Genomic DNA, 27,637 nt, shown 5'->3' with positions numbered 1-27,637 from the left:
CGGCCCCGAGGGGAAAGTGTGACGCTGAAATCTGTGGAAGCAGCTGGGCTAGAAAGGGGGGAGTGATGTGCTGAGGAAATGGTTTTAAACAGTAAAGGATGCTGCGTTTTAAGAGAGAATATGGCTGTACTGAATGCCTGGTTATTATTAATAAATGAAAGATTTCACAGGAAAAAAGGACTGTTCCTCTAAAAAATACTATTTCTAATACTCTAAATAGATACTCTAAAATGCTGTAGGTGTTTCCAGCCCTGGAAGTGTTCAAAAAACACTTGTGGTGACATGGTTTAGTGGTGAACATGGTGGTGATGCTTGGATAACAGCTGGACTTGATCTTAAAAATATTTTCTTATATTAATGATTCTATGGTTCTGTGGTTGTCTGATTTTATAGGCACCTAGTCATGCCTGCCTGCATAGGGACTGTTAGGACAAGAGCCCTGCATAGGAGTTTCCCAAACTTGTCCCTGTGAAATGCAGCTTTAAAAATGCAGCAAGAAACCTGACAGCACAGAACGCAGAAGAAACAGGTATTGATAACACGATACAAAGCCAAGTTGGACTCTCAGTCAAAATCAGTGATGTAGCAGCACTGCTCTGTCCAGCCATAGTGGCTCCTGGGTAGATCCCAGAGCTGTGTGAGGGTCTGGAAGCGTTGAATCCACACAAACAGCACACAGTCCACACAAACAGCATGTTTCTGTGTGCTACAGAAGCTGTAATGCTGAGGCACAGGAAGCAGAAGGGGCAGCCAGGCCATCTCCCCTCTGACACATGGACTCAGGGACCACAGGCCTGCTCCTGACTGGGTGCAGCACAGATCAGGGGATGGATAACAGAGAGAGGGGGAATGTAATTACCCTGCGAAGAACAAATCACTTTAACGGTTCAGTTACTGAGATCACAGCGAGGCAGTGGCACAGCCTCTTAATTAATCTTCTGCTTTGCAGCTGGCTCCTGCCCCAGCACCATCTCCACCTCGTGCTGCCTGGCGAGGAGATGCCATCGGTGGGGACAACTCTGGCCAGTGGTTTCTGGCTGAGCAGGTCCAGCAGGAGCAACAGGACATGACCAGGTGAGGGATCAGGGTGCTGTGTCTCCCAGGTTTGTGCAGGGCAACACCTGTGGTGGGCCTGGTAATGTGGTGTCCCGTGGTGGTCCAGGCCTGTGTCAGCAGCAGCAGCCAGTAACTCTGATTATTGGGAGGAATTGCTGGGCATGAAGCAGGGGCCTAGGGATGCTGGAGGCCTGGGTCTGCTGCAGAGGAATGGCTGGTGTGTGAGATCATGAAGGGAAAACCCCCAATTCACCTTCACCTCCACACAGCCCAAACCTCCCTGGCTCCTCACCCCCAGCACTGACCCCCTTCAGCCCCTTAACTCAACCTCTTCTCTGTGAATTGCACCCTCATTTCTCATCCCTTCACAAACTGCTCTCTGGGGTCCCTCATCCCTCATCCTCCTCAGAATAACCCCTTTCACAGGGATGCTCCTCTTATCCCTCAAAACTGCTCCTCAGGGATTGCTTCCCTCACCTCCTGCCCTGCTTATTGCTCCTCGGGAAATCAGTCCCTTTTCCTTGCTCCTCCTCCTTTCACCGCAGGGATGTGCCCTCATCCTCCTCAGGGATTGCTCCCTCATCCCCAAAACTGCCCCTCAAGGATTGCTCCTCTTGCCGCCCCCTCCACGTTGCTCCTCAGGGAAATGTTCCCTTATCCTCAAAACTGTCCCTCAGGTTTGGCCCCTCATCATCTTCAGGGATTATTCCCTCATGGACCATCCCTTTACTCCCCCTCAGGGATCACCTCCTCATTCCCAAAACCGTCCCTCAGGGATTGACCCTCACCACCTCAAGGGTCGCCCCCTTTGTCCCCCAGACTGTCCCTCAGGGATAGTCCCCCTCCTTTCCAGTGCTCAGCCCTTCAGGGATCATCCCTTTACTCTCCCAAAGGGATCGTCCCCTCATCCCCCAAACTGTCCCAGGGATCGCCCACCAAAATTGCCTCTCTCATTCCTCCACACTGGTTCCTCAGGGTCTCATCCCCTCTTGCCCCAAAAGTGCCCTTCAGGGATTGCTCCCATCTGCTGCGCGTCAGGGAAATGCCCTCTTACTCTCAAAAGAGCCCCTCAGGGATCGCCCCCTCATCTCCAAAAGTGCTCCTCAGGGATGGACCTTCATCCTCCTCAAGGACCGCCCCCTCAGGAATCATCCCCTTAGGTATCACCCCCTCACTCCCCCTCGCATCGCCCTCCATCCTCCCCCTCCGTGCCGGCCCCGCCCGCCGCCCCACGCCCTCTCCCCGCCCCGCCGCCGCCTCCGCCGCTCCCCCCGTGCCCGGCCGGCGGCGGCGCCCGCCCCATGCGCCGCTGCTGCCCGGCGCTCTGCATCCGCACCGCCATCGACGCCACCGCCATCGACGCCAGCACCGACATCTCCGCGGCCCTCGTCCCCGTCCCGCCTGCCGCCGTGTCCCGCCCGCCGCTGCTGGTGCTGGTGCTGCTGCAGCGCCGCCCCGCGCCGCCCGCCCCCGCGGCCCCGCCGCACAAGATGGCGGCCGGAGGGAGCGGCGGCCCCGGCGGCCTCTCCTCCTCCTGCCCGCAGCCGCCGCCGCCCCCGCCGGGCAACGGCGCCGCGGCCGCCGCCTGCACCAACGGCGCGCCCGCCTCGCCGCCCGGCCTCACCTACAACCAGAGCGGCGCCGCCAACCCGCCGGCGGCCGGCGGTGGCGCGGGGGGCCCGGCGGCAGCGGGGGCGGCGGGGGCAGCCGGCGGGGCGGGCGGTCCTGGCGGGGCGCTGCAGCGGGAGCCGGTGTACAACTGGCAGGCGACGAAACCGACGGTGCAGGAGCGGTTCGCGTTCCTCTTCAACAACGAGGTGCTCAGCGACGTGCACTTCCTGGTGGGGAAGGGCCGCGGCTCCCAGCGCATCCCGGCGCACAGGTGGGGCGGGGGGCGCGGGGATCCCACGCGTGGGGAGCCGGGAATGCGGGAGGGATGAGGGGTGTGGGGGCACCCAGCCCCATGGCCCTGCGGGGTGGCCGCGGGTCCCGGGCCTCGGGAGGGTCGTGGGGGCCGGCTCGATGGGCCTGGGGGCTTCCCCTCATGGCCCCCACAGTGATAAAGGGAATCGCCCCTTTATTTGACAGAAGTGTCCCTCAGGCATCACTCCTCCTCCTTCTGTCAGAGATCACCCCCTCAACCCCCAACTTGCCCTTCGAGGATGGCTTTCCCCCCCACCTCCCTCCCTCCCCCGCCGTTATTCCCTGAGGGAATTGCTCACATATTCCCTCCGGGAATTGCATCCTTATCCCCCTCGCTTCCCATCACAGATTGCTCTCCTCACCCCTCTGTGTTGTTCCTCAGGGAATCACTCCCTTATCCCCCAAAACTGCTTCTTGGTGATTGCTCCCTTTGCTCCCTCGTGTTTCTCCTCAGGGAACTGTCCCCCTATCCCCCAAAACTGCCCCTCAGGGATTGCTCCTCAGGGAATGTCTCCTTATTCTCAGAACAGTTCCTCAGGGGGATGGCCCTTCATCCTCTTCAGGGATGATCTCTTTTCTCCATCGGGGATGGCCCGTCATCCCCACAGTGTCCGTCAGAGACGGCCCTGGGAGCGCTGTGGGCTCTCCTGCAGCCTCGGGTGGTGACGTGCCATCAAGTGGGGTACAGGGGTGCAGGGTTTGGGCTGCTGCACCTCCCCTGTGAAGAGAGAAAAGAGGGTGACATAACTGCACCCCACATTTCACCCCCTGCTCAGGGACACGTCCTGAGCACTGGACCCCACTGTGGTCAGTCGGTGCTGCCCCAGATCTCTCCCAGCCTTGGAGAGTGTCATGCCTCTCCTCATGGTCACCAGCTCGGGATGTGTCCAGGGTTTGGGTGAGAATGTTTTTCCCAGAGGGATGGTGTGAGTGGGACAGGCACAGCATGGAAAACCCCACATCCCTGTGTCTCGCTTGGAAATAACCCTTGGTTTGGTAGGAAGTAGAGGAGAGGAGGAATAGTCTCCCAGACTGCCTGATCCCTGCTGACAGGGGTCACCAAAATCCGTGAGAGCATTGGGGGATGGAAATGAAGGAACAATGATTTGAGACCCCAAATTTCAGGTAGAACACTTTAATTTTAAAATGACCTTCATTGAATCTTTTCTGAAGCCCTGTTTTAGGGGTTAATCCACTACCATGAAGAGCTGTGTTGAGAATGACAACTGGGTCTGGGTAACCCGTGGAGGTTAATGCTTAAGGCTGAGCTGCCATTTAAGAATTTGCAGCTCAGAGGAGCTGGGAATCGCCTCCACCTGGATGATGCAGATCTGATGTGGCTGATTGACATTCAGCTGGTTCCTTGGGGGAGCTCCAGTGAATCCATGTGTGCACCCTGTTCCTCCTACCCTGGGAAGGGCCTCCCAAGGAAGAGCTCAGAGATAGAACCAACTTAATTGGGTGGGGGAGGTTCCTTGGTGTACCTGGAAGTGGTGCTTGGCAAAGGGAGCCTCGATCCAAACAACTTCAAACTATGGCTTTTCTCCTAAGTGCTCACGTTACTGGAAGTTCCTCCTTCAGTTTTGCCCCTTTTCTCTCACTTTTAGAACAAACCACACTTGTTCTAGGCTGTTTTGAGTGTTTAGGGTGTCAGCTTTGCTCTCTTATAATTTGAAGCTTAATTAGTATTTGGGTAAGCTTGGTCCTGTCCTGAGAACTAGGCTTGCTGGGTGGGGACGGCTGATGTTCAGCCCAGAAATAAATGGAAAATAAATGAAGCTTTGAAAAAAAAAAAAAATTGTCCCCGAAGTGAGCTGCTGCTTAATTGCTTGAAATTCATCTGGTGCTCTGGGTGGTAAAGATAGAATGGAGTGTGTCATGGTGTGACATCCCACCTAAGGATTCTAGAGATTTTAGTAAAACTTGTCCGTGTGATGTTACAGTTGGGATATCCTGGTGATTCATGAAGTACTGTGGTTATTTCAGAAAATAAGAGGGCCTAAAATAAAACCACCCAGACCCCTTCTGTGCTCCCACAGCAGCTCAACAGCAGAAGATACTTTGTGTTGGAATTGAGTTGCAAAGCAACCGTGGGTTCAGTTGGAGAGGTGCTGTTTTGTCTCAGCGACCTCAGGTGTTGGTGCTTTGTCAGATGTCTGAAGTCATAAACTCACAGAATTATTAAGGCTGGAAAACACCTTTAAGATCATCAAATCCGATAATCAGTCCCACGTCCCCAAGTGCCACATCCACAGGTTTTTTTGAGCACTTCCAGGGATGGTAACTCCACCACCACTCTGGGCAGCCCATTCCAATGCTTTGCAACTTTTTCTGTAAAGAAATTTTCCCTAATATCCAATCTAAACCACCCCTGGCACAATAGTGCACATCTCCCAGATAAGTATGTCTGCAGTCTGGTTAAATTGTGTAAATTTTTAGACCAGGCCAGGTACCAAGCATGGCTGCAGGAGGAGCATCTCCTAAATAGGGTTCTTGGACAGCTCCTTGTGGAGCCTTGAGGAATGGTCTGCAGCATCTTGCCTGTCATCCTCAGTGTAACTTCATGGTGTGCTGGGAATGGCTTTGGCAGCACACTGGGAAGCACAAATAATCCAAGAGATACAGTCCTGTGGGAGCTGGAAGTGATGGTGCAGGTGATTCCTGGTCAGTCTTCTCCTGGTTGGAGCCGAGGGAATGGGGAGGGTTTGTAGGCTGAGGTAATGAAGTGGTGTGTGCCCAGTGAGCACAGGTGATGTCCACAAGTGCTGGTGCCAGTAGAGATTTCTGACAGAGATGTAGGTTCAGGTGTGTTTCTGAGTGCACCTGGCCTTAATCTGAAAGGAGGGGAGATTTAGATTAGATATCAGGAAGGAATTGTTCCCTATGAGGGTGGCAAGGGTCTGGCCCAGGGTGCCCAGAGCAGCTGTGGCTGCTCCAGGATCCCTGGAAGTGTCCAAGGCCAGGTTGGAGGGGGCTTGGAGCAGCCTGGGACAGTGGAAAGTGTCCCTGCCATGGCACGGGGGGAAATGAGATGGGATTTAAGATTTTTTTCCCACCCAAACCAATCTGGGATTCTGTGGCTCAGCAGCTTGTATCAAGCCACAGAAACAGGCAAAAGAAACCTCACAGAGCAGCTAAGAGCAAACAGTCATTTTGTGTGTGAGAGGCCAGTTTGTAGATAAAAGGTGTGAATGGGTTTGACTGAAGGGTCACTTGTCCAAATATCTGCAGCCCTGAGAAGATCAGGGGTTTCCCACCTGGAGGAGACTCCAGACCCCCGTGGAAGTTCCTTGCCTACCCTGAAGCAAGCTCTGTCTCTGAGCCTTCAGCTCATTCCCTCTTGCTGCTGAATCAGCCATGAAGAAGATGGGATGGCCTTAATTTTTTTTGGTGTCAAAGCCAGGCTGAGCAGCTGCCTCGAAGCTTCATGGCAGCAGCATGGCCAAGGTCAACACATTGATTAGACCCAGCAGTAAGAGGGAAGGGTTTTTTTCTTTTTCCAGATTTGCTTCATTGAGCACAGTATCAATGGGATTAGAAATGCCTAAACCTCATCAGCCAGGAACTGCATGGGTGTCGTAATTAAACTTGTTAATTGGCCAGAAAACAGGGCCTGAGAGTGAGTAGGGCAAGCATGTGGGGATGCAACCCTGTCTGTGCTCCAGCCTGGGAGATCTACAGCTTGGGAACAACCGAAGATTGGGGACAGAGTAAGATTTTGAGTAAGATTTTGGCTGTTGTTTCCAGGAGTCTTTTCCCGGGCATATATTCACTCACGGTTCCTGCAGCATGGTGTGCCAAGGTGTCCCATGGCTCCTGCTCCCGTGCAGGGCTGCTCCTGCTCCTTTGACCCAGGATCTGCATCCTCTGCAGCCAGCACGGCAGCAGCAGCTTCTCATCACCTACGGTGTCACTGAGCTCCAGCACGTCATGTGTTGCTGTGTTCCTGTGCCAGCTCTTCTGGAATAGATATTTTAAGGTTTCTCTGCAGTGGTGCATGGAGGAGGGAGCTGTTCAGCAGCAGTGGGGTAGTTGTGGGTTTTGGGTGGTTTCTTTTGTTTTTATTGGTGTTGCTGTAGTGCCTAGAAAGGGAGCAGTGCTGGTGGGTGTGCAGATGAAACCAGGTGACAAATGGTGCCAAGGTGAAAATGAAGCAGTGAAAGTTGTCATAGGAAACAAAATAGCAGAAGGAAAGACATTTTATTGCAGGCCTTCAACAGCCTGTAGTCAGCTTTGGATCCTTTTGAAGACAAATTAACCTCAAGGAAGTCCCTGTGACTCTTACTGCTGACAGTCAGATTACTTTGGCTCTTCCTGGTGCAAAGGGAATGAGGAGAAATCAGGTGTTGCTTTCTTAATTCTTTAGTTCTGTTTCTGCATATTTATCTGCCTCCTTTCAGTAGTCCACTCTGTTTTGGTCACAGAAGTGTTTAAAAATAACCCTCTGTTGGATTTTCCCATCCAAAACAAACCCCATCTCTTCCTCCTGCAGACCTGCATGGCTGGGGGAAGCTGGTGGATGGTGTAGGAGGAGTGGTGAGCATCCCTGCTTTTCCTGGAGTGTCTTTAGAGCAGCTTTAGGCATTTGTTTTAGGAAGAGTGAGAAAACACTGGAGAGAGAGAGGGATTTTCTTATGTTAATTATGTTCTCTTAGTGTTTTAAGGGAACTTCAAATGTGGAGTCCTGTGTTTCTCTGGGACCTCCCGGGATCCTATTAGGGCTCAGCAGTTTACAAAATCCGACTGATTTGTCCCCAGCTGAAATGGAAGCAAAAATTTGAGAGTTTTTTTTTAAATGAATGCCCTTTTCAAATAGCTTCTGAAAGCTCTTGCTCATTGAGGACCTATACTGTGCTGGCTGTGAGAATGAAAATTTGAGAGTGCAATTAATATATGGTAATTTTTAGTATCAGACAAAGCCAGCAATTGTTTTGCCACCATCGCTGCTTTTGGAGGAACAAGGATTTTTGTTTCATCTGGCAATTCTGGTATTGTGAGGAAGGTTTTTATTTGTTCTTGACATTTTTCTTGAGAATGGTTTGACAGAAATATGCATGTGTGTACTTTTTTGTAACCACTGTGGTTTGTCCCAAGCTCCCTGAGCCCATCAGGAACAATGAGCCGGCTCGTCAGCCAAACTCCGTCACAGCAAATGAGCCTGGCACATCCATGGAGCTTCACTCCATTGTATCCCTGGGAAGCCTCCTCTGGATGGGAAGGGAGGGAAAAGCCAGAAAATTAAAACATTGTTTAAATGGAAATTTCCTACTTTTAAAAGGTCGTTTCCTATTAAATCTGACTGAAATTCCCCCTTAGAGCTGGACTTTCCTTGGGCTGGAAGTTTCTGCCCCATGCCTGCTGTCTTGTATGGATTTCTGCCTGCAGTTCTTGCTGCTTCTCTGGAAATGTGCATCAAACCACTGCAGCAAAAACCTGGACTATTCCAGCTTTTTCCTTTTCCTAGTTGGTAGAGAAGTGATGGTAGTAATTTCCTGCAGCCTGGGCTGCTCTGCTTCCCCACGTTGCTGAGCTGTGACCTTCACTTTAACTTCAGGGAGCTGCATGGTGGCAAACACAGGAATCCTTCATGGTAAAAGCTCACCTCTGCATTTTTGAACAAGAAAGTTTTCAAAATGGCTTTCTAAGTCCTGAGGCAGGTACAGCAGCTTAAATATACACAGGCCCCTCAGCAGCCCAGATCTGGGCCTCATCCTAAAACAGGAAATATCTGCTGGGGGGGGGAATCATCTTGTTTGCATGGGTGTGCTGGGACATAATTTTTGGTGTCAAACCTGTTTTGTGCAAATTCCTGCTTTCAGTTTCTTTAGAGCCGATAATGTCCTTTTCTGTGCCAGTATTACCATGTAAGCTCCCAGCAGTGCTGAGGTTTGTGTGCACCTTGCTGTGCTGGTTTGCTCTGAGGGAGGTTTGTTCTTCCCTCTGGGCTGAGCCCAGAGCAGGTTATCCATGGAAGCCCTCAGCTACATGGGGAGGGCAGCTCCCATGCCAGGGCTTGGGGTCTGCAGCTCCAGGTGCAGTTTTGTGTTTTGGGAGTTTGCTCTGTGCCTGGGCCTGTGGAAGAGGATGGGTAGTGTGCAGTGACAGGTTTTCCATAAATGTTTCCAGTAGGTGACTGTGGGAAGTTGCAGCAAGACTTGGGCTCTGTTTACTGGAAGAACCTGAACTCCTTAACTTAACTTGCTGTTTCTTTGCTTCTCAACGTTGGGATGATACATAGGCTCCTACAGGGGCTTTACAAAGCATATGTATTCTATTCCATAATTCCCAAAATCTGGCCTTTGGGGAACCATTACTGTGCTGTATGCCAGGACAGGCTCAGAAGGAAGTTCCTTGCAGCTTTGGTGTTTTGCAGTTAAGGAGCAGCAAGCCTGACCCTCCCTGCTCTTGCAAAACACTTTTCCTTTAACTCCACAAACGATTTGCTTTCCCCGAGGGTGGCTTTGTGGATTAGCAACCAGCCTGGGATTTTTTTGGAATATAAATATGATTTAACATAAGGTTTTATTTGCATGTTTGTTTTTTTCCACGTTAGGTTCGTGCTGGCCGTGGGCAGCGCCGTCTTTGATGCAATGTTTAATGGTGGGATGGCCACAACCTCCACAGAGATTGAGCTGCCTGACGTGGAGCCTGCTGCCTTCCTAGCTCTGCTCAAGTAAGCTGCTTCTAAAGCACAGGATAACTGGGATGCACAGATTTAGTGTAGCAAAAAAATGTTTTTAATGAAAGCAGAGAAGTATTTGTGGAGCAGAGGTTGTTAACTTCCAAAATTCCAAAATGAAAAGCCTCTTTGAGCTGTTCAACAGTATTTAAATGCTGGTGTTAAATCCCTGTTTTCTTGGGTAAAAGTCTACTGTAGCTACTGCATTAAGAAATTATAGATATATATATATATGTATATATATATATATGTATATATACATACATACTGGCCATTGTGTTATAGCTTCTTATTCACTAATTGGTTTGGTTTCAGCCAAATGCTCTTTGAGAGAAGAGGGGAAAAGTGATCTTTTGAAAGCTCTGTAAGTTACAAATACTTGGAGCTTGTTTAGGTCATGAGCAAGTTGTAACAGGTAAGCAGGGGTGTGTAATAAATCTCAGCCATTCCATGTGGTATCAGCCTTTGTGTGGGTTTTATTCCTCTTTTGGAGGGCTGGGTTTGAATTTACATTTCCAGTGTGTGTTGCAAATCTGTGTGCTGGAGGAGGAGGAGGAAGGGGCTGTAACATCCTATTCACCAATTCCTTTAAGCTTGGCTGGTGCTGTACAACATCCAGCAGCAGACCTGAATGGATGCTGGAAAGTCATTGTCCTGTTTCTATAGGATTTCTGTAACCTACTTCCAGGGGTTTCCAGTCCTGTGCTCTTGACATGTTCCCCACTCGCTTCCTACTGGGAGCAGTCACTATATATAGCTCTGGCACACTTTTTGATTTACCTTCAGAAAGTGCTTTGGTCATGCCTGTGCTGTCTTGGAATATTTTTAAATTGATCTGGGCTAGAATGAAAGGCCAGAAATAATTGGTAGCCTCGAGCCCCTTCCCCTTTGGCTCGCTTTAAAGCAGACACCAGCAGGTGGGGAATCCCTCTAATTGGTGTGTGCCTATCAGCCATGTGGATCTCTCTGGAGTGCAGAACTTGTAACTATCTTTAAATCTTTGTGAGGCCCAAATATCCAGTGAATTAGAGGCAAAAATCTTGATGTTTCCCTGCCAGTGCTGAGATTTCAGCACTTGATTAAACAGAGTGATTTCAGAAGAGAACCCATCATCTCAAAAGATAAAGTGATAAGTTTAGGTGGATTTCAACAGAAGTATTTACATTTTTTTATGGAAGAAGTCGTTGGTAGATTACCTCAGTGCTTCTGAGCTGTGCCCATGGTCCAGTGACATCTTGGGTGCTTAAATCTAGAAGTGGATTTTTAAATTGCTTTTAAAATGCTCAGAGCTTAAATGTGCCAGAGGAAGTTTGGGTGCCGCTTTCCAGGAGAAAGCTGACCAAGTATGTGCTATGAGTTCCTAGAGTAAAACCACTCCCTCCAAACACTGATCTAGAATGGCAGCTGATCCTTACACATGTCTCTGGAATTGGTCCAAGCCATGATCTAATGCTGTAAAATCAGGAGCTTATCCAGGGACCAAGTGCCCATCCTGAATGTTCTGCAGAAGGTCCAGTCTGGATGCTGGATTGTGATGGAGTTTGGGCTAGTAAATTGTGTAAGAGATTCTGCTGTAAATGTCTAAGAGATTCTTTTCCATTATTATAATTATTATTATTATTATTATTATTATTATTATTATTATTATTATTATTATTATTATTATTATGTTAACCCAAAGATGATCGTCTGATTGTCTGGGTTTGCAGTCTAAATGTTCTTTTAAATTGGTACTGGGCTTTTTCAGTTTGAACCTCTCTCGTTGTCTCTCTTAACAAACACTGGACTCTGGTAAACAGAAATACTGACACAGTCACTGAAGTAAACAAATAATTGGTTTTAGAGCCACTGTGTTCTTTTAATCTTGAAATAGAAAGGATTTCTCAGTGCAAATGGGGCTGGGAAGGGATGTGTGCAAAATACATTGATTAACCTGTGGCATGATGCTGCTATTGACAAGTGCCCAGGAGCAGCACAAAAACCTGCTTTCAGCAGCGAGAGTGCTTCCCTGCCTGTGGATCACACTATTGATGCTTCACGGAATGGCATCCTGGTCTCCTCTAGCTGGAGGAGCAGGAGTTTCTCTGCTGCAGATGGGAATGCTGCCTGGCATCCCCCTGGAAGAGCCCTGCTGCTGCATGAAGCTTCCCGGAATAGCAGCCACACAACCTGCTGCTGTGTCCCCTTCAGAGAAATGCAGAGCAAAAATTTGCTGGAGTTTCCAAAATATCCCAGGAATAGGAATGCCAAGAACAGTTAACACAATATTACATCTCTGTGCTTTGTGTCTTTGAGATCCTGACTGGCAAATGCTCCACTGGTTAAAGGAGATACAGTAAAAAAACACTGCATGAGCTGTTCAGCTGGAGAAGAAAAGGCTCTGGGAAGAGCCTAGAGCCCCTTCCAGGGCCTAGAGGGGCTCCAGGAGAGCTGGAGAGGGACTGGGGACAAGGCCTGGAGGGACAGGACCCAGGGAATGGCTCCCACTGCCAGAGGGCAGGGCTGGATGGGAGATTGGGCAGGAATTGTTCCCTTTGAGGGTGGGCAGGCCCTGGCCCAGGGTGTCCAGAGCAGCTGTGGCTGCCCCTGGATCCCTGGCAGTGCCCAAGGCCAGGCTGGACAGAGTTTGGAGTAACCTGTGGAAGGTGTCTGTGCCCATGGCAGGGGCTGGAACCAGGCAGCCTTTAAGGTCCCTTCCAAGCCAAACCATTCTGGGATTCTGTGATAAGGACTAATACCAGTGCATTACTAGTTTCACTGAGCTCAGCCTCTCAGTTCCTTCTGTCTCTGGTCAGTGAGTTCAGGTATTAGGGAGCTCAGTCAGGTTTCCTTTGTTATTTAGATCATGAAAGTGCTTCCTTGTTTTGGCCTAACAGTGAAGGCTAGTGCAGAATGGCAGTCTTGTTTTTCACTGCAGTTAACTCTTGCTTTATGCTGAAGTTACATTGTGAGCTGTACTTAAAGATCTGTGTCATGAAATTAAACAGTTCATTCTGTAAAATGAAGAGATGAAAAAGGGGAGTGTGAGTAAAGCACCTTGTGTGCAGTGGATGGGTATGTCTGAGTGCTTCTCAGCACTTCTGAATTAGTAGTGTAAAATGGAGTTTCTCTTCTGAGGGAGGCGGGCAAGATTGAATCTTTGTCCTTGTTTATTCTAATTGAACAGCCAAAAATATGAATTTTAAGGGGTGCCCTTGGCCAGAGACTGTTTTAGCCTGGCATGAATGGTAGGCTAAGGGCTTACTGGTGGTGGGATGCAAGGCAGTTTGAGTTGCTTCAGTGCAAATCCCAGCTGTTAGAGTTATGCTGTAAAATGTCTGTTAAAAAAAAAAAAATCTTGCTAAACCAGAGTCAGTGGGAAGGATGTAAAAACCCTTCTATCTCTCCAGTAGAGGAAATGGACCAGGATGACGGGCAGAGGCACAAACATGTTTTCTATGAATTGAAGGGGTTTTACCCTGTTATCTTAATTCACCACAGCTATGTTTGTTTGCATGTTTTCAGATTTCTTTACTCAGACGAAGTTCAGATCGGACCAGAGACTGTTATGACAACACTTTACACAGCTAAGAAATATGCAGTTCCAGCCCTTGAAGCTCATTGTGTGGAGTTTCTTAAAAAAAACCTCAGAGCAGACAATGCATTCATGCTATTAACTCAGGTGAGTTTGTGATCATCTGCCTTCAGCAAGGTCCAGCACAGTCAGAAAATGGGAATTTTCTGGGTGTTCCAGCGTTGATCATCCAAAGTGGAGCAGTTCTGGGTCGTTTTGATTTTTTCCTCACAGGAGTCCAGCACTGCTGAGCAGGTTCTTACAAAGAACAATATACAGCAAACGTTGCTGCTGTTTCAGATCTTTCTGTTTCACTGTGGCAGGTGGTTCCTTCCAGAGTGTGAGCTGGGGATGGAGTTAACAGGGTGGAAAGATTTCATCTGCCAAGAAGAAAAGTGGAATGAGAGGATTTCCGTGTGTTACAGAATCAGGACTGGTAATGCTGAGCTTTCTCTCAGTGCTGTGTCTGGCTGCTCAGCCATTCCTTGAAGGACTTTTGTGCAATACTTTTCCTGAAGTGGGGGTGAAAGAAAACCTTTTCATGAGTGCTTTGGTTTATTTTCCTGGGAGAGGAGCAAGGTGCTCTCTTCCTCAGCCTGTTCCAGCTCCTCCTGTGCTGCAGGCTCACAGACCCAGAGTGTCAGAGCAGCTGTTCCTTGCCCCTGGTCTGATCCAGTCTCTGAGGGTTGGGCTCCCCCACCTTCCACTTGATTCTTGAAGCAGCAAAGTAGGAGATAGTGTTTACAACTTCTGCTTAGTTTGGAAAAGATCAGACTTTGTGTCCAGCTTGATTAAATGAGCATCACTCATCCCTGTTTCCCAGCCTTATCTTCTCTCTCTGGTCCCTGTCACTCTCAGACAGCTGGTGCCATATTGGTGACATCCACAGTGCTGTCACCTGTGTGGTGGAGTCTGGCACTGCCAGGGACACCCTCTTATGGGTGCTGTAGGAATAAGAAACACACAGGTTTTGAGTGTGAGTTTCTTTCCTTTAGGGAATGGGCAGAGTGGAGTGGCTCTGGAAGGCTATTTCTGATCAGCCAGCTCAGGAAAGATGCTGTGATGTCTGATGTTAAATAGAGCTTGCAGAGGAGTTTCCCAGCTGCACTGAGTTGGGAACCAGCACACTGAGGTGGCCTGGCTCTGAGGGATTGCCTGTCTCACCCAGCATTCCTGTCTGCTGGACTTTTCCCTGTCAGGAGTACAGGTGTCTCTTGGGCTCTGGCTGTAGGTACCATGTGGGTGGCAGTGGCTTCACCAGCAGTTGTGCAGATATTGAAGCAGTGCTGACCTGAAGCAGTCACTGCTGAGGTCTTTGCTCAGGATTAGGCTGGGATTTTTTTTTTTTTTTTTTTTTTTTTTTTTTTTTTTTTTTTTTAGTTTAAATATTTGGATCAGTTCTCAAAGTAGTTCCATGTCACGCTGCTGTTTGTCACTTGTCACTGCTTGGGTTCAGCTACTGCTGCAACACTCCATGGCCTTCTTTACACATCCTCTTTAACCTGTCCCTTTTCCACGTGCCATGAACTGTTGAGGCAGCCTCTGAGACGGGGGGGATCCACACTGCACTTCCCAGAGGCAGATTCAGGACTTGAAGGCTCTTGATTGGGCAATGGCAGCCAAATCTGTGCTCCCATCTGATGCATAGTGGGACAATTGCAGCTCCTTGGCTGCAGCTTTCCTGTTCTTTAGGTTCAGCAGTTGCAATCTGAAAGATCAGGAGCTGAGAACAGATCTTTCCCACAGACTGAACTTTTGGGGAGGCATCTAAGGCTAGCCATTGCTTCATGATAGGTTAGAGGTGTTAGCTTTTGGTGGTATTCCTTATGCAGAGACTTTTTGTGACTTCCTGTGTCTCTGCACTTGAGTTTGTAGCTTTGGCAAAGTAATATTTAGGTTTATGGTGACTTCCTTAGAGGTCACAGAGGTCCTTCTTTGGCAAAGGAGGAAGGTATCCTTGTGTTTCAGATGCCAAAACCAAAATACTGCTTGGCACTCTATCAGTGGCACTGAGGCAGGTGAAATGCCAGACGGGGAAAGGCTTTCCTGATGCCTTTTGTTTGTGGCTTGTTCATTCTGTATAATCATCAGTGATGATTCCCATCTAGTTTTATGTTCACTATTTCTCTGTATCAAATCTGAGATGTTTGAGGCAGGTCTTGCTTGAGAAATGTGCCTGATCTTGATGACTGGCTGCACCTCACTGAAAGGATCTCTTCACACAACCCTCTTGTTTCTGGTCCTGCAGTGTGAAAAGCTACCTGTTTTCTGCTTTCACTGCATCAAACCAACAACCTCTTCAGAAGATTACAGACCTGAGATATATCTTGTATAAGACATTGCCCAATAGTCTTAAGATCAAGGACCTGAGATCCCTGGTAGAGCCCCAAACCTCCTTTTGTGTGTGTCTGCCCAGTCTGCTGGTCCAGCAGCTGTGTCACTGTCTGTCTCAAGCAACTGCTGATCAGTGGCAGAAATATCAGAGGCAAACAGCTTTCCTAATTGATTGTGCCTCTTAGTGAGCCGTGATCCTCTTTCATGCCAGACATATATCCAAGTGTCACTTTGATCAGCAAGGAAATAAAGCTTGCCTGGAGCTGCTGTGGGGGAGAGCTCTGCGAGCGTAACCAAAGTCCTCACGTGTCCAAAGAGCCACTACAGTAGTAAAGTCTGAGTCAGTCACAGCTCTTGATGCCAAGAGTGTAAAGACACTGGCAGCCCTCCAGCCCCTGGAGCAGGTGACAACTGCTGAAGTTTCCCTGGGCCCTGAGAAATTGTTGTTTCAGTTTCCTGCACTTGAGGTCTCAGCACAAAGATTGGCCTTGCTGAATTCTGCATGCCACAAGCAGGGGTGAAGCAGAAGATGCTGGAAGGCACCTCCTGAGTGATGGAATTCCCAGCCCAAAACATGAGTTTTAAACCTTACCTATGGCAGCGACTTCAAGTCCGGTGTATTCTTGTTAGGTGTGATGTCAAGGCAGTTCCTTCCTAAACAACAAAACCAAAGCACTGAAGTCAGAGGTCATTTAGTGGTTTCTTGTGTGTTCCACCCATTTCTGCTTATGCTAGGCACAGGGCTGCTAACACGTGGCAGTCCAGGGTGATCTGAAGTGGCAGCAAAATTGTTACAAAACTTCACTTAAGTTGGGCAGAGAAATTCTGAGCAGCTCTCCAGGCTGTGTAAGGCTTTGCTTGGAATAGTAACCTATTTTGGGACAAATTCTTTAAGGTAACTGGATTGGAGTAGCTGTTTCTGTGCAAAACATGGAAATGCACTAAGCAGGCTGTGTACCCTGTAGGGCTCCCCAGGACACACAGGCACTGCTGCTACAGCTTTTTCTTGTTAATGCACAAGATCAGTGTGGCTGTTCTTACAGAATAAGCTGCCTCTGCATTATTCCTAGAGCAAGCTGGCCTGGAGTCACTGGGCAAAGCTTTCTTGTAAATAGAAAAATGATGTAAAAATTGCCTGTGCTCAGCTGACAGGGTCAGTGTGGTGCTGGAAAACATGATTGGTGCCTGCACCCAGGCCGTGTTAAAACAAAGACGTGCCTGAAGACATGCACAGCTGAACCAGGGCTGCTGCCAAACACAGAATTTTCTAGTGTTTGCCTTGTCATGCTTAACTGCTTGTGAAAGACCCAGTGGATTCCTGGTGCAGTCAGGCATGGTATTGCTAATGAAGATGGGCTGTGGGAGGGGAAGGGGGGTTCTTAGTGTAAACTTTAAAATACCTTTTCTGTTAATGATGCTTTTTCTTGCCTAGGCCCGGCTGTTTGATGAGCCCCAGCTGGCCAGCCTGTGCCTGGAGAACATAGACAAGAACACCTCAGATGCCCTCAATGCAGAGGGGTTTACAGACATTGACCTGGGTAAGCTCTTTTCCACCCCTCCCTCTCTCTCCCTGCTTTCATAACCAGCTTGTCTCCAAAGTTGTTACAGGTTAATAATGCTTGGCACTTGTTGCTTGGCTGTTCTGGAGCAATCAGTTGAATAGTCTGGCACAAAGTGGCTGGAGACAGGGAATTTGCCAAAGAGTTTGCTGCCTTGCCTGCAGAAATACCCTGGAATCTGCTTACTTTGGTGCAACTTGAGTTTTCTGGGCATGACACAAAGCCTGCTTCCTGTGTTGATGTTGGCAGGTTTTGGGTGGGTGTAAACTTGCCTTTTTTTGTAGAGTTGGCTTTCTTCCCCAAGTCTTTGTCAGGTTTTGGAGTTAAAAAGGAGTTGTGTTTTTGGAAGCAAGGACTGGCTATTTTAATTACCGTCTGCAGTTTCCAAACTTGCTGGGCACAGTTAATGAACATTAAAATTCAGGCTTTAACCTTCCTCTAATGAGATGGACTATGGAGGTAAGGCACAGGTCACCTTCTGGCTTTCATGCTGCTTGTTTCATCCAAATTTGACGTCAAGCAAGTTGCAATTCATCCTCCTGCACTTGCATTAACATGCCAATTAAATGGGCTCTGTTTGCTGCTCCAGTGAGTTCCTTGCTGATGGAATATGCAGATAAATCTTCCTCAGAGGCTGCAGGCAGCACTTTTGGGAGATGCTGTTGGTTCAGCTGCTTCCTCTTTTACCTTGGCTGTGCGTGGGGTACTCCTGGCGAGGTGAAAGGGGCTGATTTGGGGTTCAGAGGCTGAAGCTGTGCCTGTTGTCCTGCCCTGCAGACACCCTGGTGGCAGTGCTGGAGAGGGACACCCTGGGGATCCGGGAGGTTCGCCTGTTCAATGCCGTGGTGCGCTGGTCGGAGGCCGAGTGTCAGCGGCAGCAGCTCCAGGTGATTCCAGAGAACAAGCGGAAGGTTCTGGGCAAAGCTCTCTCCCTTATCCGCTTCCCACTGATGACTATTGAGGAGTTTGCAGCAGGTAACTCAACAAAGGTGTTTCTGACAATCCTGGTCTTTGCTTTCCCTCAGCTACACAGAGGGAAGTCACACGAAAGAGGATTTTCTCTGTGTATCCTGTAGTGATTTAAATATGAGATTCCCCCCACATTGATCCCCATTTTCCCTCATTCTCCCCGTAAAAGGCTGGAAAGGGGACATTTCATAAGGGCCTGGAGTGACAGCACAAGGGGGAATGGCCTCCTGAAGGAGGGCAGGGTTAGACTGGATATCAAAAGGAAATTCTGTAGTATAAGGGTGTGAGGCCCTGGCACAGGGTGCCCAGAGCAGCTGTGGCTGCCCCATCCCTGGAAGTGTCCAAGGCCAGGCTGGACAGGGCTTGGAGTGCTCTGAGATAGTGGAAGGTGTCCCTGCCTATGGCAAGGGGTGGCGCTGGATGAGCTTTAAGGTCCCTTCCAACACTCTTCTGTGATTCTACGATTACAAAATCTACTGTCTGAATGCCATTTTCATCCATGCCCATTCACTCATTTTAAAGCCTGTGGTGCTCCCCTGGGAAGAGCAGGGGGATCCAGCTGTGTTTGCTCTCACAGCATGGTTGGATGGTTACTGTCCCATTCAACTGAGGGAAAAGATCCAAACTGGGGTTCACCTGCTCCCCTTCCCAGCCATCCCGAGAGTTTAAACTACACAAAGCTAATGGAGTGCAAATAATTGGTGTGGATCTTAGCCTGTTCCCAAAGAGAAATGGGGATGTTTCTCCCCATCCTCTGCCTGTGGTGGTGTTGGCCCTGTCTTGCCAATGCTGTTCAGAGCAGAGCCCCATATCTGAAAAACTTTGAAAATGTTCTTTGAGCTGCAGGCTTGGTGTTGTTTAGTCTGTGTCTCAAAGTATTTTTCAAGTTTACATTAAGATCTTGATCCACAGAGATGTCTAACTCATTTCACAGCTTGGACTATAGATTGCCTTGTTTTCTTTTCATTGCTTGTTGTCTTTCACTTCATCCTCTGGGGATTCCCCGGGGATTGGAAGCTGGCAATTGTGTTAAATAGTTTTCATGCTAAAAAGACACAGTGGAGCCATTTTCCAGACTGGAACTTGTTTCAGGCTGCAGTGCTGTGTACACAGGAGCAAAGAGGGGCGCTGACCCCTTCCTTTGCAGGTCACTTCTCAGGGCAGCGCTGGCATCAGCTGGTCAGTCCCGCATGTCCCTGTTCCCACGTGAGGAGGGCTGTTAGTAAGGAGAAAATCTATGCTTCAGACTTAGTCCCCACTCTCTGCTTGACCTGTCACAGCTGTGATGTGGCCTTAGGGAACGTGGATTTCTTCAGAAGGAGCTTGCTCAGTGAAGCAGAGATCTTTGCATCTTTCTGCAGATCCCATTTCTTTCAATCCTTCCTTACGACCTTGTATCATTCTCTCACTGGGAGGAAAGTGTTAATTTTGGCATGTTTGGGTTGAAGGCTTTGAGCTGGGAGTGTCAGTGCCCCTCCCCATGTTGTCTGTCACAAACTGCCTGTCCTACTTGGACCTTTGTGCTTTAAGTGAAATTCTCCAGTTTTCTTAAGTTTTCTCCATCCACTTTTACCTAAAAGATGAACAAAACTCCCAAACCTGGGGGACTGCAATGATCAGCTATTCCTTAAACAAGGAATTAACTTGGAATTCCTTCAGGTTTGTCCTTTTTCTGAGTTTCTAAGTGACTCTGATTTCTGTGGTGATCACAGCAGAGACAGGAGAGGGAAACCTTTCCCCTCCACACCCCTTTCTCCCAAAAGCCAAGAAAAGAGGGAATTTTACAGCAGTGGATTCACCAGTTTATTGTATAATCTGGTATCAAACGTGGGGTTTTACATGAAGATGTTTTAACTGGCAAATGTGTCCCTCCCTCCCCTTAGAGCAGGTAATTTGAAACATTGTAGAAGTGAGTTGCAGCAACGCAGGATAAGTTCAGACACATCAAGGAGGCTGATTTTTTTTCTGAACAAAGTATCCAAATGCTCATTTACCTTTGAGGAGTCGACTTCCTTGAATTCTTGAGTCTCTCCCCATTGCATCATTGGACCAGGTTATGCCTGGGTAATACCATGCTGAATTTACCAGCTACAAGTAGTTTTGGACCTACAAGTAGCTGGGCATTTGCTCCCCACATTAAAGAGCATTTAACTGCTGTTGTTTCCCCAGTACTCAGTGGTCTTGTTTCTGTTCAAAGCCTGTACAAACAGTTGTAGAGAAGCTTTTGAGTGCTAGGCTAACAGACTAATTTTATCCAGTTTCACTTGTGAAAGTATTTCAAGTAGTTTGCAAAGACAGAGTTCAGCATCACTGAGTTGGTTGCCCAGAGCAGCTGTGGCTGCCCCTGGATCCCTGGAAGTATCCAAGGCCAGGTTGGAGGGGGCTTGGAGCACCCTGGGATAGTGGAAGGTGTCCCTGCCCATGGCAGGGCTGGCACTGGATGAGCTTTAAGGTCTCTTTCAGCTCAAACCAGTCTGTGATCACTCTGGAAAAAATGTTTTGTTACTGGAGAAAAGATGAGAACGTGCTCCAGCTCTTGCTAAAATCATTAGCATTTTTCCCAAGGTTCTGCAATAAAGGTATAAAAATGCAAATGTGGATTAAATGCCTGAAGGAATGAGCTGAACCACCTTTGTCTTGAGTAAAAATACTCTTCAACTTTTTGAGTTGATGGTAACTGCGTGACAGTCCCTCTCCCTCCTCCTCATGGTCTTCCATTGTCTGAACACCCAGTGTGGATGTATGGAAATCCCTGTCTCTTACCAATGTTACAATTTCCAGAAGGAGTGGGGCAAGGATCAGCTGCATGCTTTTGGATTTTTTTGGTAGCCCAGTGCATTTGGGCTCCACAGAGCTGTGCAGTTAATCACAGTTCCATGTTCCATGTGGGCTCTGCAGCCCATGACTGCCCTGTGGATAAAGGGCAGCACCTTTGTCTGGGTCTTAATATCCTGATGCACCACTGGGATCCCATCTGTGATGGGGGTTTAGCCTGGTGCCAGCTGCAAGTCAGGCTTGTTTCCCCATGAAAATCCCAGAGGGATTCCTTCTGCTTATGCATTTCTGGGGCCCAAAACATCAGAAGGATCCAAAGCTGTTGGAGAGTGTCCCAAGGAGGGACACGGAGCTGGGGAAGGGGCTGAGGAGCGGCTGAGGGCACTTGGCTCGTTCAGCTGCAGCACAGGAGACTGAGGGGAGGCTCCTCGGGGGCTGCAGCTCCTCCCGAGGGGAGGCAGAGGGGCAGGGGCTGAGCTCTGCTCTGGGCCAGGGACAGGAGGCCAGGAAGGGCTGGAGCTGTGCCAGGGCTTGGCATGGAGCTCAGGGAAAGGTTCTTCCCCCCGAGGCTGCTGGCACTGCCCAGGCTCCCCAGGGAATGGTCCCGGCCCCGAGGCTGCCAGAGCTCCAGGAGCGTTTGGCCAGCGCTCTCAGGGATGCTCAGGGTGGGCTTGGTGGGGTGGCTGTGCAGGGATGGGGGCTGCACTGATGATCCTTGTGGGTCCCTCCTTGCTCAGGATATTCCAGGACTCTGTGGTTCCCTAAGGCTGATGGCACTGCCACTTCCCTCCCCTCTGCAGGGCCTGCCCAGTCGGGGATCCTGACGGACCGGGAGGTGGTGAGCCTGTTCCTGCACTTCACGGTGAACCCGAAGCCGCGGGTGGAGTTCATTGACCGGCCCCGGTGCTGCCTGCGGGGCAAGGAGTGCAGCATCAGCCGCTTCCAGCAGGTGGAGAGCCGCTGGGGGTACAGTGGGACGAGTGACAGGATCAGGTCAGCTCTCGCGCCCAGAACCATCCCCTGATGCACTGACCTGCGTGTTGCTGCCACTTTGCATCTCTGTTGGCCAAGGTTTCCAGGAAATGTGGCTCCCAGCTCAGGCCCCCGGAAAGGGAGGGAAATAACCCCCAAAGGCTTCCTGCAGCTTAGGGGCACATAAATGAGTTGTCACCAGTTGTTCCCCTGCCATGCTTTGTGGGGGACAGGTAACCAGTGCTCCATCAGGTTGGTTCCCTGCTCCAGGTGTCAGTGTGGCTTGTTGAACCCCCTTAACCTCTCCTGTTAGAGAGAGGGGTTGGGGTAAAGTTCTGCTGACACCCAGTTTGTTCAGACCTGAGTTTGTGGACAACAAGCAGAACCCAGTTACAGTGACAGAGACTGGCAGGTGTGGCTGGAAAATGGTGCTTTGCAAGGCTTGTGTTCCCAAGGCAGAAAATGAGAGCAAGACAGGAGGGAATCAGGAAGCCTTGGGGTTCTTTCCTGCTTTGTGTTTATCTTGGGTGGAAGGGGACTCACAGCAATGAAGCTCTTCACAATTTTTAAAATGGTTCTGTTGCACTGGAGCTGTTGGTGAGATCCTCTGGTTCACTCCTGGCAGTGGGAACTGCTGCCAGCTGCAAACAGTTCCTGCTCCCACCTCTAATGCTCACAGACCTTTTGAAGTTTGGGTTTGACTTGAGGTTCAGCCCCTGCAGCATCAGGGTCAGTTCCAACACTGAATGTTCCATGCTAGCTGCAGAGCTGAGGCTTCCAGCCTGCCCCAGGTATTTGTTCTGGAAACACTACGGTGCTAAAAGAGCTGGTGGACGGATGAAGAAATGCTGTCGGCAGCTTGGCAGACACTGAGGCTTCTGCTACCTGAGAAGGTGGAGCTGTAGTGGGCTAAATACCCTTCCCCTTCTTCCTTGGGCAGCAGGGATTCCTGCACTCAGGAGTGACTGAATCCTTCTGTCTGCTCTTGGTAAATTTGGAATGCAGTAAATACCCAGCAGCACATGAACAATTCCTCAGGGCTCAGCAGTGAAGTACCCAGTGGTGTTTGCTGGGCAGAGCACTGTGAGGTGAGCACTGTTCCACACTCCCGGGCTGCCCTGCCTGGGCCTGGCGGGCGTTTGGGGGTGCTGATGTTTTGCCACAACTTGGAAACACTTCCTGAGCCTGGACCCTGAAATTTGGGGATGGGATTGTGCAGCTTTGTGTTTCACACAACCCCACTGGACCAATCAGAGGTGTGAGTGTGCAGCTGATGGTTTCTGTGCAGGGTTTCACCTCTTAGTAAGGGCTGCACTTAAATCTGTAGGTTTGATTAAATCAGAGATGTAAAATCAGCACAAGTGGAGATATTTGTGTATCAGCTTTGTACTGGAGCAATACAGGAGTGTCAGGTTTGGACTGACTTTCCTGCTCTGTTCCTGCAGGTTCTCAGTAAACAAAAGGATATTTGTGGTTGGGTTTGGATTATACGGATCCATACACGGGCCAACAGATTACCAAGTAAATATACAGGTAATTCTCTCTGCTGCCTTAAAAATCCTGGCTGTTTTAGGGGCTGACAAACACGTTTTAGTGAATCTGTAATAAAACCTGAGGTTCAGAGGGACTGTGTGTGTCCCTGGGCAGGGGGGCTGGCAGATGTAGCAAGGGCCAGATGGGGCACTGGGAATCATAAGGATTATTGCTCTTGATTTTGTTGCACACGTCACTGCAGCATCTCCCCAGGTCTGCTCCCAGCTTTGGGGCAGTTGGGAGGCAGTTTGGGAAGCAGCTGTGCATGATTTCCCACCCTGAGCAGGCTGGGAGAGGCTCAGTTGTCTCAAGTCCATCATGATCTTGTCCAAAGACCAGGTGGATGCTGTGTGCCTGCTCGGGGTGCCCGTGTGCCACCCCAGTGTGGGTCACTGGAGAAGGACTGTCCCCAGGAGAGTCACTCCAGCACACAGAGCAGGTGTGATGAGCACAGGCTGTCAGCATTTCTTCCTTGATTGTCAGGGCTCATCCTGCTGCCCTGAGCTCTTGGGGGAGAAGGGTCTAAGCACAGTGTGGGCTTGCAGTGCTCTGCCAGCCTGGGGGTGAGAAGGGGGCGTTCTGGGCTGTCTGAGACCCGAGCTCACGGCTCTGTGGTGAGCTCAGAGGGGCCCAGAGCAGCTGTGGCTGCCCCACCCCTGAAAGTTCAAGTCCAGGATGTGGCTTGAAGCAACCTGGGATAGTGGGTGGCAGGGGGGTTGGAGATGGATGATCCTTAAGGTCCATCCTAACCCAAATGTGGGATTCTGTGGTTCTGTGATCATAGCATTGATGGGTGACACGAGTAATGGACAGTGCAGGGCTGGTCCATCTGGGAGTGCCTGGGGCTCAGCCTAGCTCAGGGACACTCACGTGGGCAGGGCTGGCAGTGTCCAGATGAAAAGCTGACCCTTTCATGGATGATCTGTGTTGCAGATCATCCACACAGACAGCAACACGGTCCTGGGGCAGAACGACACCGGCTTCAGCTGTGACGGATCGTCCAACACTTTCCGGGTCATGTTCAAGGAGCCTGTTGAGATTTTACCCAACGTCAACTACACAGCCTGTGCTACTCTAAAGGTACCACCCGGGGTGGGGCGAGGTGCAGGCAGGTGAGGGCACCTGCTCTAGGTTGTCAGTGCAACCTGGGCTTTGCTCTGTGTGCTTCGAGGCCAGTGGTGCAAGCTCCAAGGTCTCTGTGTGCCCTGCTGCTGCCATGAGCTCATTCACCCCCAGCATTCAGAGCTGGTTTTTGACTTGTCTCACAGCACTGAACAGGTGTTTCACTGGGGAGGGGATGGGGTGATTTTTTTGGTGGGTACAGCTGAACTGTGAGTCCTGCAGGTGTGTAATCCAGAGACTGCTGCAGTGGCCTCAAAAAGTTCATATTTAGCTGTTGAGACCTGGTTAAATTAGTGTTCTGATAGAGATGGGATTGAGCTCAGAATACCTGAGGTGCAAATCGAGGAGGAAAAGGGAGGAACTGACATCCCCACAGCTCCAAACCCACCAGAGAGCCTGGGCAGCAGCAGGGTCCTGACCTGTTCTTGTCTTCCGTGACCCCTGCAGGGTCCAGATTCCCACTATGGAACCAAAGGACTGCGCAAAGTGATCCATGAATCACCAACAACGGGAGCCAAAACCTGCTTTACGTTCTGTTACGCGGCTGGGAACAACAACGGCACCTCCGTGGAGGATGGACAAATCCCAGAGATCATCTTCTACACATAGTGCCACTGCCAGCCCGCCCTGGACTCGACTTTTCCCTGTCGCCTCCCAAACTAAATCTCTGGCTGAGTTTGACCACACCAATTGGAGCCACACTAGCCAAAGGTCACAGTGAAATCATTTCAAAGCTCATGTTCTGCCTTGTGCTAGTGCTGCTGCTGCTCTCAGGTGCCAGGCCAGCTGGTGTCCCAGTGCAGGCCAGCTGGTGTGCCAGTGCAGCCCAGCTGGTGTCCCAGTACCATTTGTAGGTTGTCTGTGGCTTGTTGTTTTTCACCTCCTGATTAACCCTATCTAACAACGTGCGTTTTTTGGACTGTAATGAATGTAGATGCTTTTCCACGGGTCAGAAACAAGGTAATGAGTGGCTCTGGTTGTGGTTTCACTTGCCATGAGGAGATGGTCCTACAGACAGACTCGATCAGGGCTGGGTGGCCTCTGCTCTGCTCCAGCTCAGCAGTCCAGGCCAGACTGCAGGGCTTGGCCAGCCTGTGTCCAGCACCTTCCCTCCCTCCCAGCAGCCTCAGCACACAGAGCCACCTTCAAAAGTCATGGAAAGTGGCCTTTTCCCTGGGGCTTTGCTGTTCCAGCACTACACAGGCTCGGAGACCTCAAAGCTGAGCTCCTCTGGAGGGACCGAGGCATTTTCCTGCTCTTCTCACCGATCTGTGACAATCTTCACCTCGGGCAGCTGGTGGCAGCGAGGTGACCTCCCTGCAGAGTGGTAAGGGGCAGCAGCCTGGCTGGGCAGGTCCTCCTGCATTCTGAGTCCCCGTGGTGCTGCTTCCACACCCCTGGCACGTCCCAAGCGCTGGTGATGCTCAGCTCACCCCTGAGCAGCCCCAGCTCTGTTGTTACTGGTCGTTGTCCTTTGCAGGGTGCCAGGGTTTGTCAGTTGAAGCAGAAGGGCACCTGCCTTACCTGTTCCAGGGCATTCCTGCAGTTTCCATGCACGTTTCCATGTGTTTCCCTCTGTTCCTGTGCATTGCTGCCTCAGCCCTGCTGCCCTGATGGAAGCAGGAAGAGAGGCTGGATGTGCACCTGCCTGTTACCTATAATGCAGCAGATGGACAAGGATTTACCAAATGGTTCAGGAAAATGTGGAATATTCTCCATGCTGGTGTGTGTTTGCACACTGCCTGTTGGCCAGGCACAGGAGGGAGATCACAAACATCACCTGTTGAGCTGTGGAGCTCGGTGACCTTGAAGATACCCCTTGTTCAGGGCCAGCTGCTTTTTCCCGTGGCTGTCAGAGAGGGTGGCTGCTCCTGAGCTGCCTGACCAGCCCCACCCTCGCTGCCCACGAGTGAAGACCACGAGACTCTTCCTCCCCTATTCTGCAGAAGAAGCTGAAATTAAGCTCAGCCTGGCAGAAAGACCGGAGCCACCAGAGTCTGTGTGGGACTGGTTGGGGTGGTGCTGCCTCAGCGCCCCTTCTCTGACCTCCTGTTCCAGCCATGGAGCCATTGCCACTCTCTGGGCAGCTGCTGCCACTGGATTTCACTGCTGAAGTCGAAACCTGGCTGTCCTTGGCTGGAGCACGGCTCTTCCTCCTCCTCCTCCTCCTCCTCCTCCCGCTGCCCCAGCCGGGATCCTGGGGCTGTGCTGGCTGGAGTCTCCTCCTCAGCTGTGCAGCAGCAGCCTGGGAATGCCCTGCATCTCCTCACCAGTAGCTGTTAGAGATGCCCAGAGTGTGTTCCGTGCTCCAGAGAGATGGTGTGAGCTGTGTATTGTCAGCCTGCTTCCAGGTGGGATGGTTCTAATATGGCCAGTACTAAAAAAACAGAAAAAAAATCCCAACCCTGGCTCCATGACCTGGTGACTGAACCTGACTCTGTGCAATGCAAAAAGATGGACTCACAGCCCAGGCTCTGTGTCCGTCGGGCTGTCTGTGACTCTGCCTGCTCCTGTCACACCCCCCTCCCAAAGGTGGTGGGAATGTCACTGCTGGCAGCCAGGGCCCGTGCTGGGGCTGCATCTTCCCCAGGGGCTCTGATCTGGGTTCTGCACCTCGGGGCGTCCAGTACAGGTGGAAAGGGTGGAATAATAGGAATTTGAGAGAGGCAGAGCTGTGCACTTGGCTTTGAGAAAAGCAGGGCTGGGGCAGGCCCTGCCCAGCTACAGGGAGAGCCTCCCGCTGGCTGTTCCCTGGAAGTTTTGTTCTCTTTATTATTTTGTTACGCAAATTCTCGTCTCAAATCCCACCTTCCTGCCCTCCCTGCGTGGGGCAGGTCTGGCAGCTTGTCCTGTCACAGAGGGAGAGGAGTCAAACTCTGAACTACACCTGAGCAACTTCTGTTCTTATGGCTTTTCTGCAGTTTGATGCAATTCTGGCTTTTGTAGATAGATGAATGTAATTCCTTGTTGGACATGCCTGTTCCCAGAAGTATGAGCCATTCTGTTGTACCACGTCACCTTCCGAGCAGAGCGGGCCTGGCCTGGCTCCTGTGCTATTTGATGAATGTATCCGATGCTCTTGTCCCGTGTTCACACTCTGCTTTTTGGCCAGCTTTGTGATTTGTAAATAGGAAAACAATAAAGACATTGAGGTTGTCTTTA

At 50.3% G+C, this 27,637-nt stretch overlaps 1 protein-coding gene and 1 long non-coding RNA gene across 2 annotated transcripts; one reads left to right on the top strand and one right to left on the bottom strand.

Annotated features, from left to right (window-relative positions):
* Nucleotides 1-517: 517 nt before the first annotated feature.
* Nucleotides 518-2,470, bottom strand: LOC128800540 (uncharacterized). The gene is made up of 2 exons (XR_008435006.1): nt 2,393-2,470; nt 518-1,256 (listed from the first exon to the last, which is right to left on the bottom strand). It is a non-coding gene; the product is annotated as an uncharacterized LOC128800540 (long non-coding RNA).
* Nucleotides 2,358-27,637, top strand: BTBD2 (BTB domain containing 2). The gene is made up of 9 exons (XM_053965789.1): nt 2,358-2,938; nt 9,533-9,652; nt 13,163-13,319; nt 16,978-17,083; nt 17,882-18,079; nt 21,649-21,841; nt 23,266-23,353; nt 24,287-24,433; nt 24,923-27,637. Exons 1-9 carry the CDS (start codon nt 2,358-2,360, stop codon nt 25,082-25,084), a joined length of 1,752 nt encoding a protein of 583 aa, XP_053821764.1. The 3' UTR covers nt 25,085-27,637.

This window comes from Vidua chalybeata, chromosome 27 (assembly GCF_026979565.1).
Source record: "Vidua chalybeata isolate OUT-0048 chromosome 27, bVidCha1 merged haplotype, whole genome shotgun sequence".
Lineage (NCBI taxonomy): Eukaryota > Metazoa > Chordata > Aves > Passeriformes > Viduidae > Vidua > Vidua chalybeata.
Note: the sequence above shows the minus strand (reverse complement) of the source record. Positions and strands in the feature narration are given on the sequence as shown.

Coding starts and splice junctions, on each gene's coding strand:
- BTBD2 (XM_053965789.1), top strand. CDS start 2,358: ATGCGCCGCTGCTGCCCGGCGCTCTGCATCCGCACCGCCATCGACGCC. Junction 21,842..23,265: donor GGGACGAGTGACAGGATCAG/GTCAGCTCTCGC, acceptor CTGTTCCTGCAG/GTTCTCAGTAAACAAAAGGA. Junction 24,434..24,922: donor CAGCCTGTGCTACTCTAAAG/GTACCACCCGGG, acceptor TGACCCCTGCAG/GGTCCAGATTCCCACTATGG.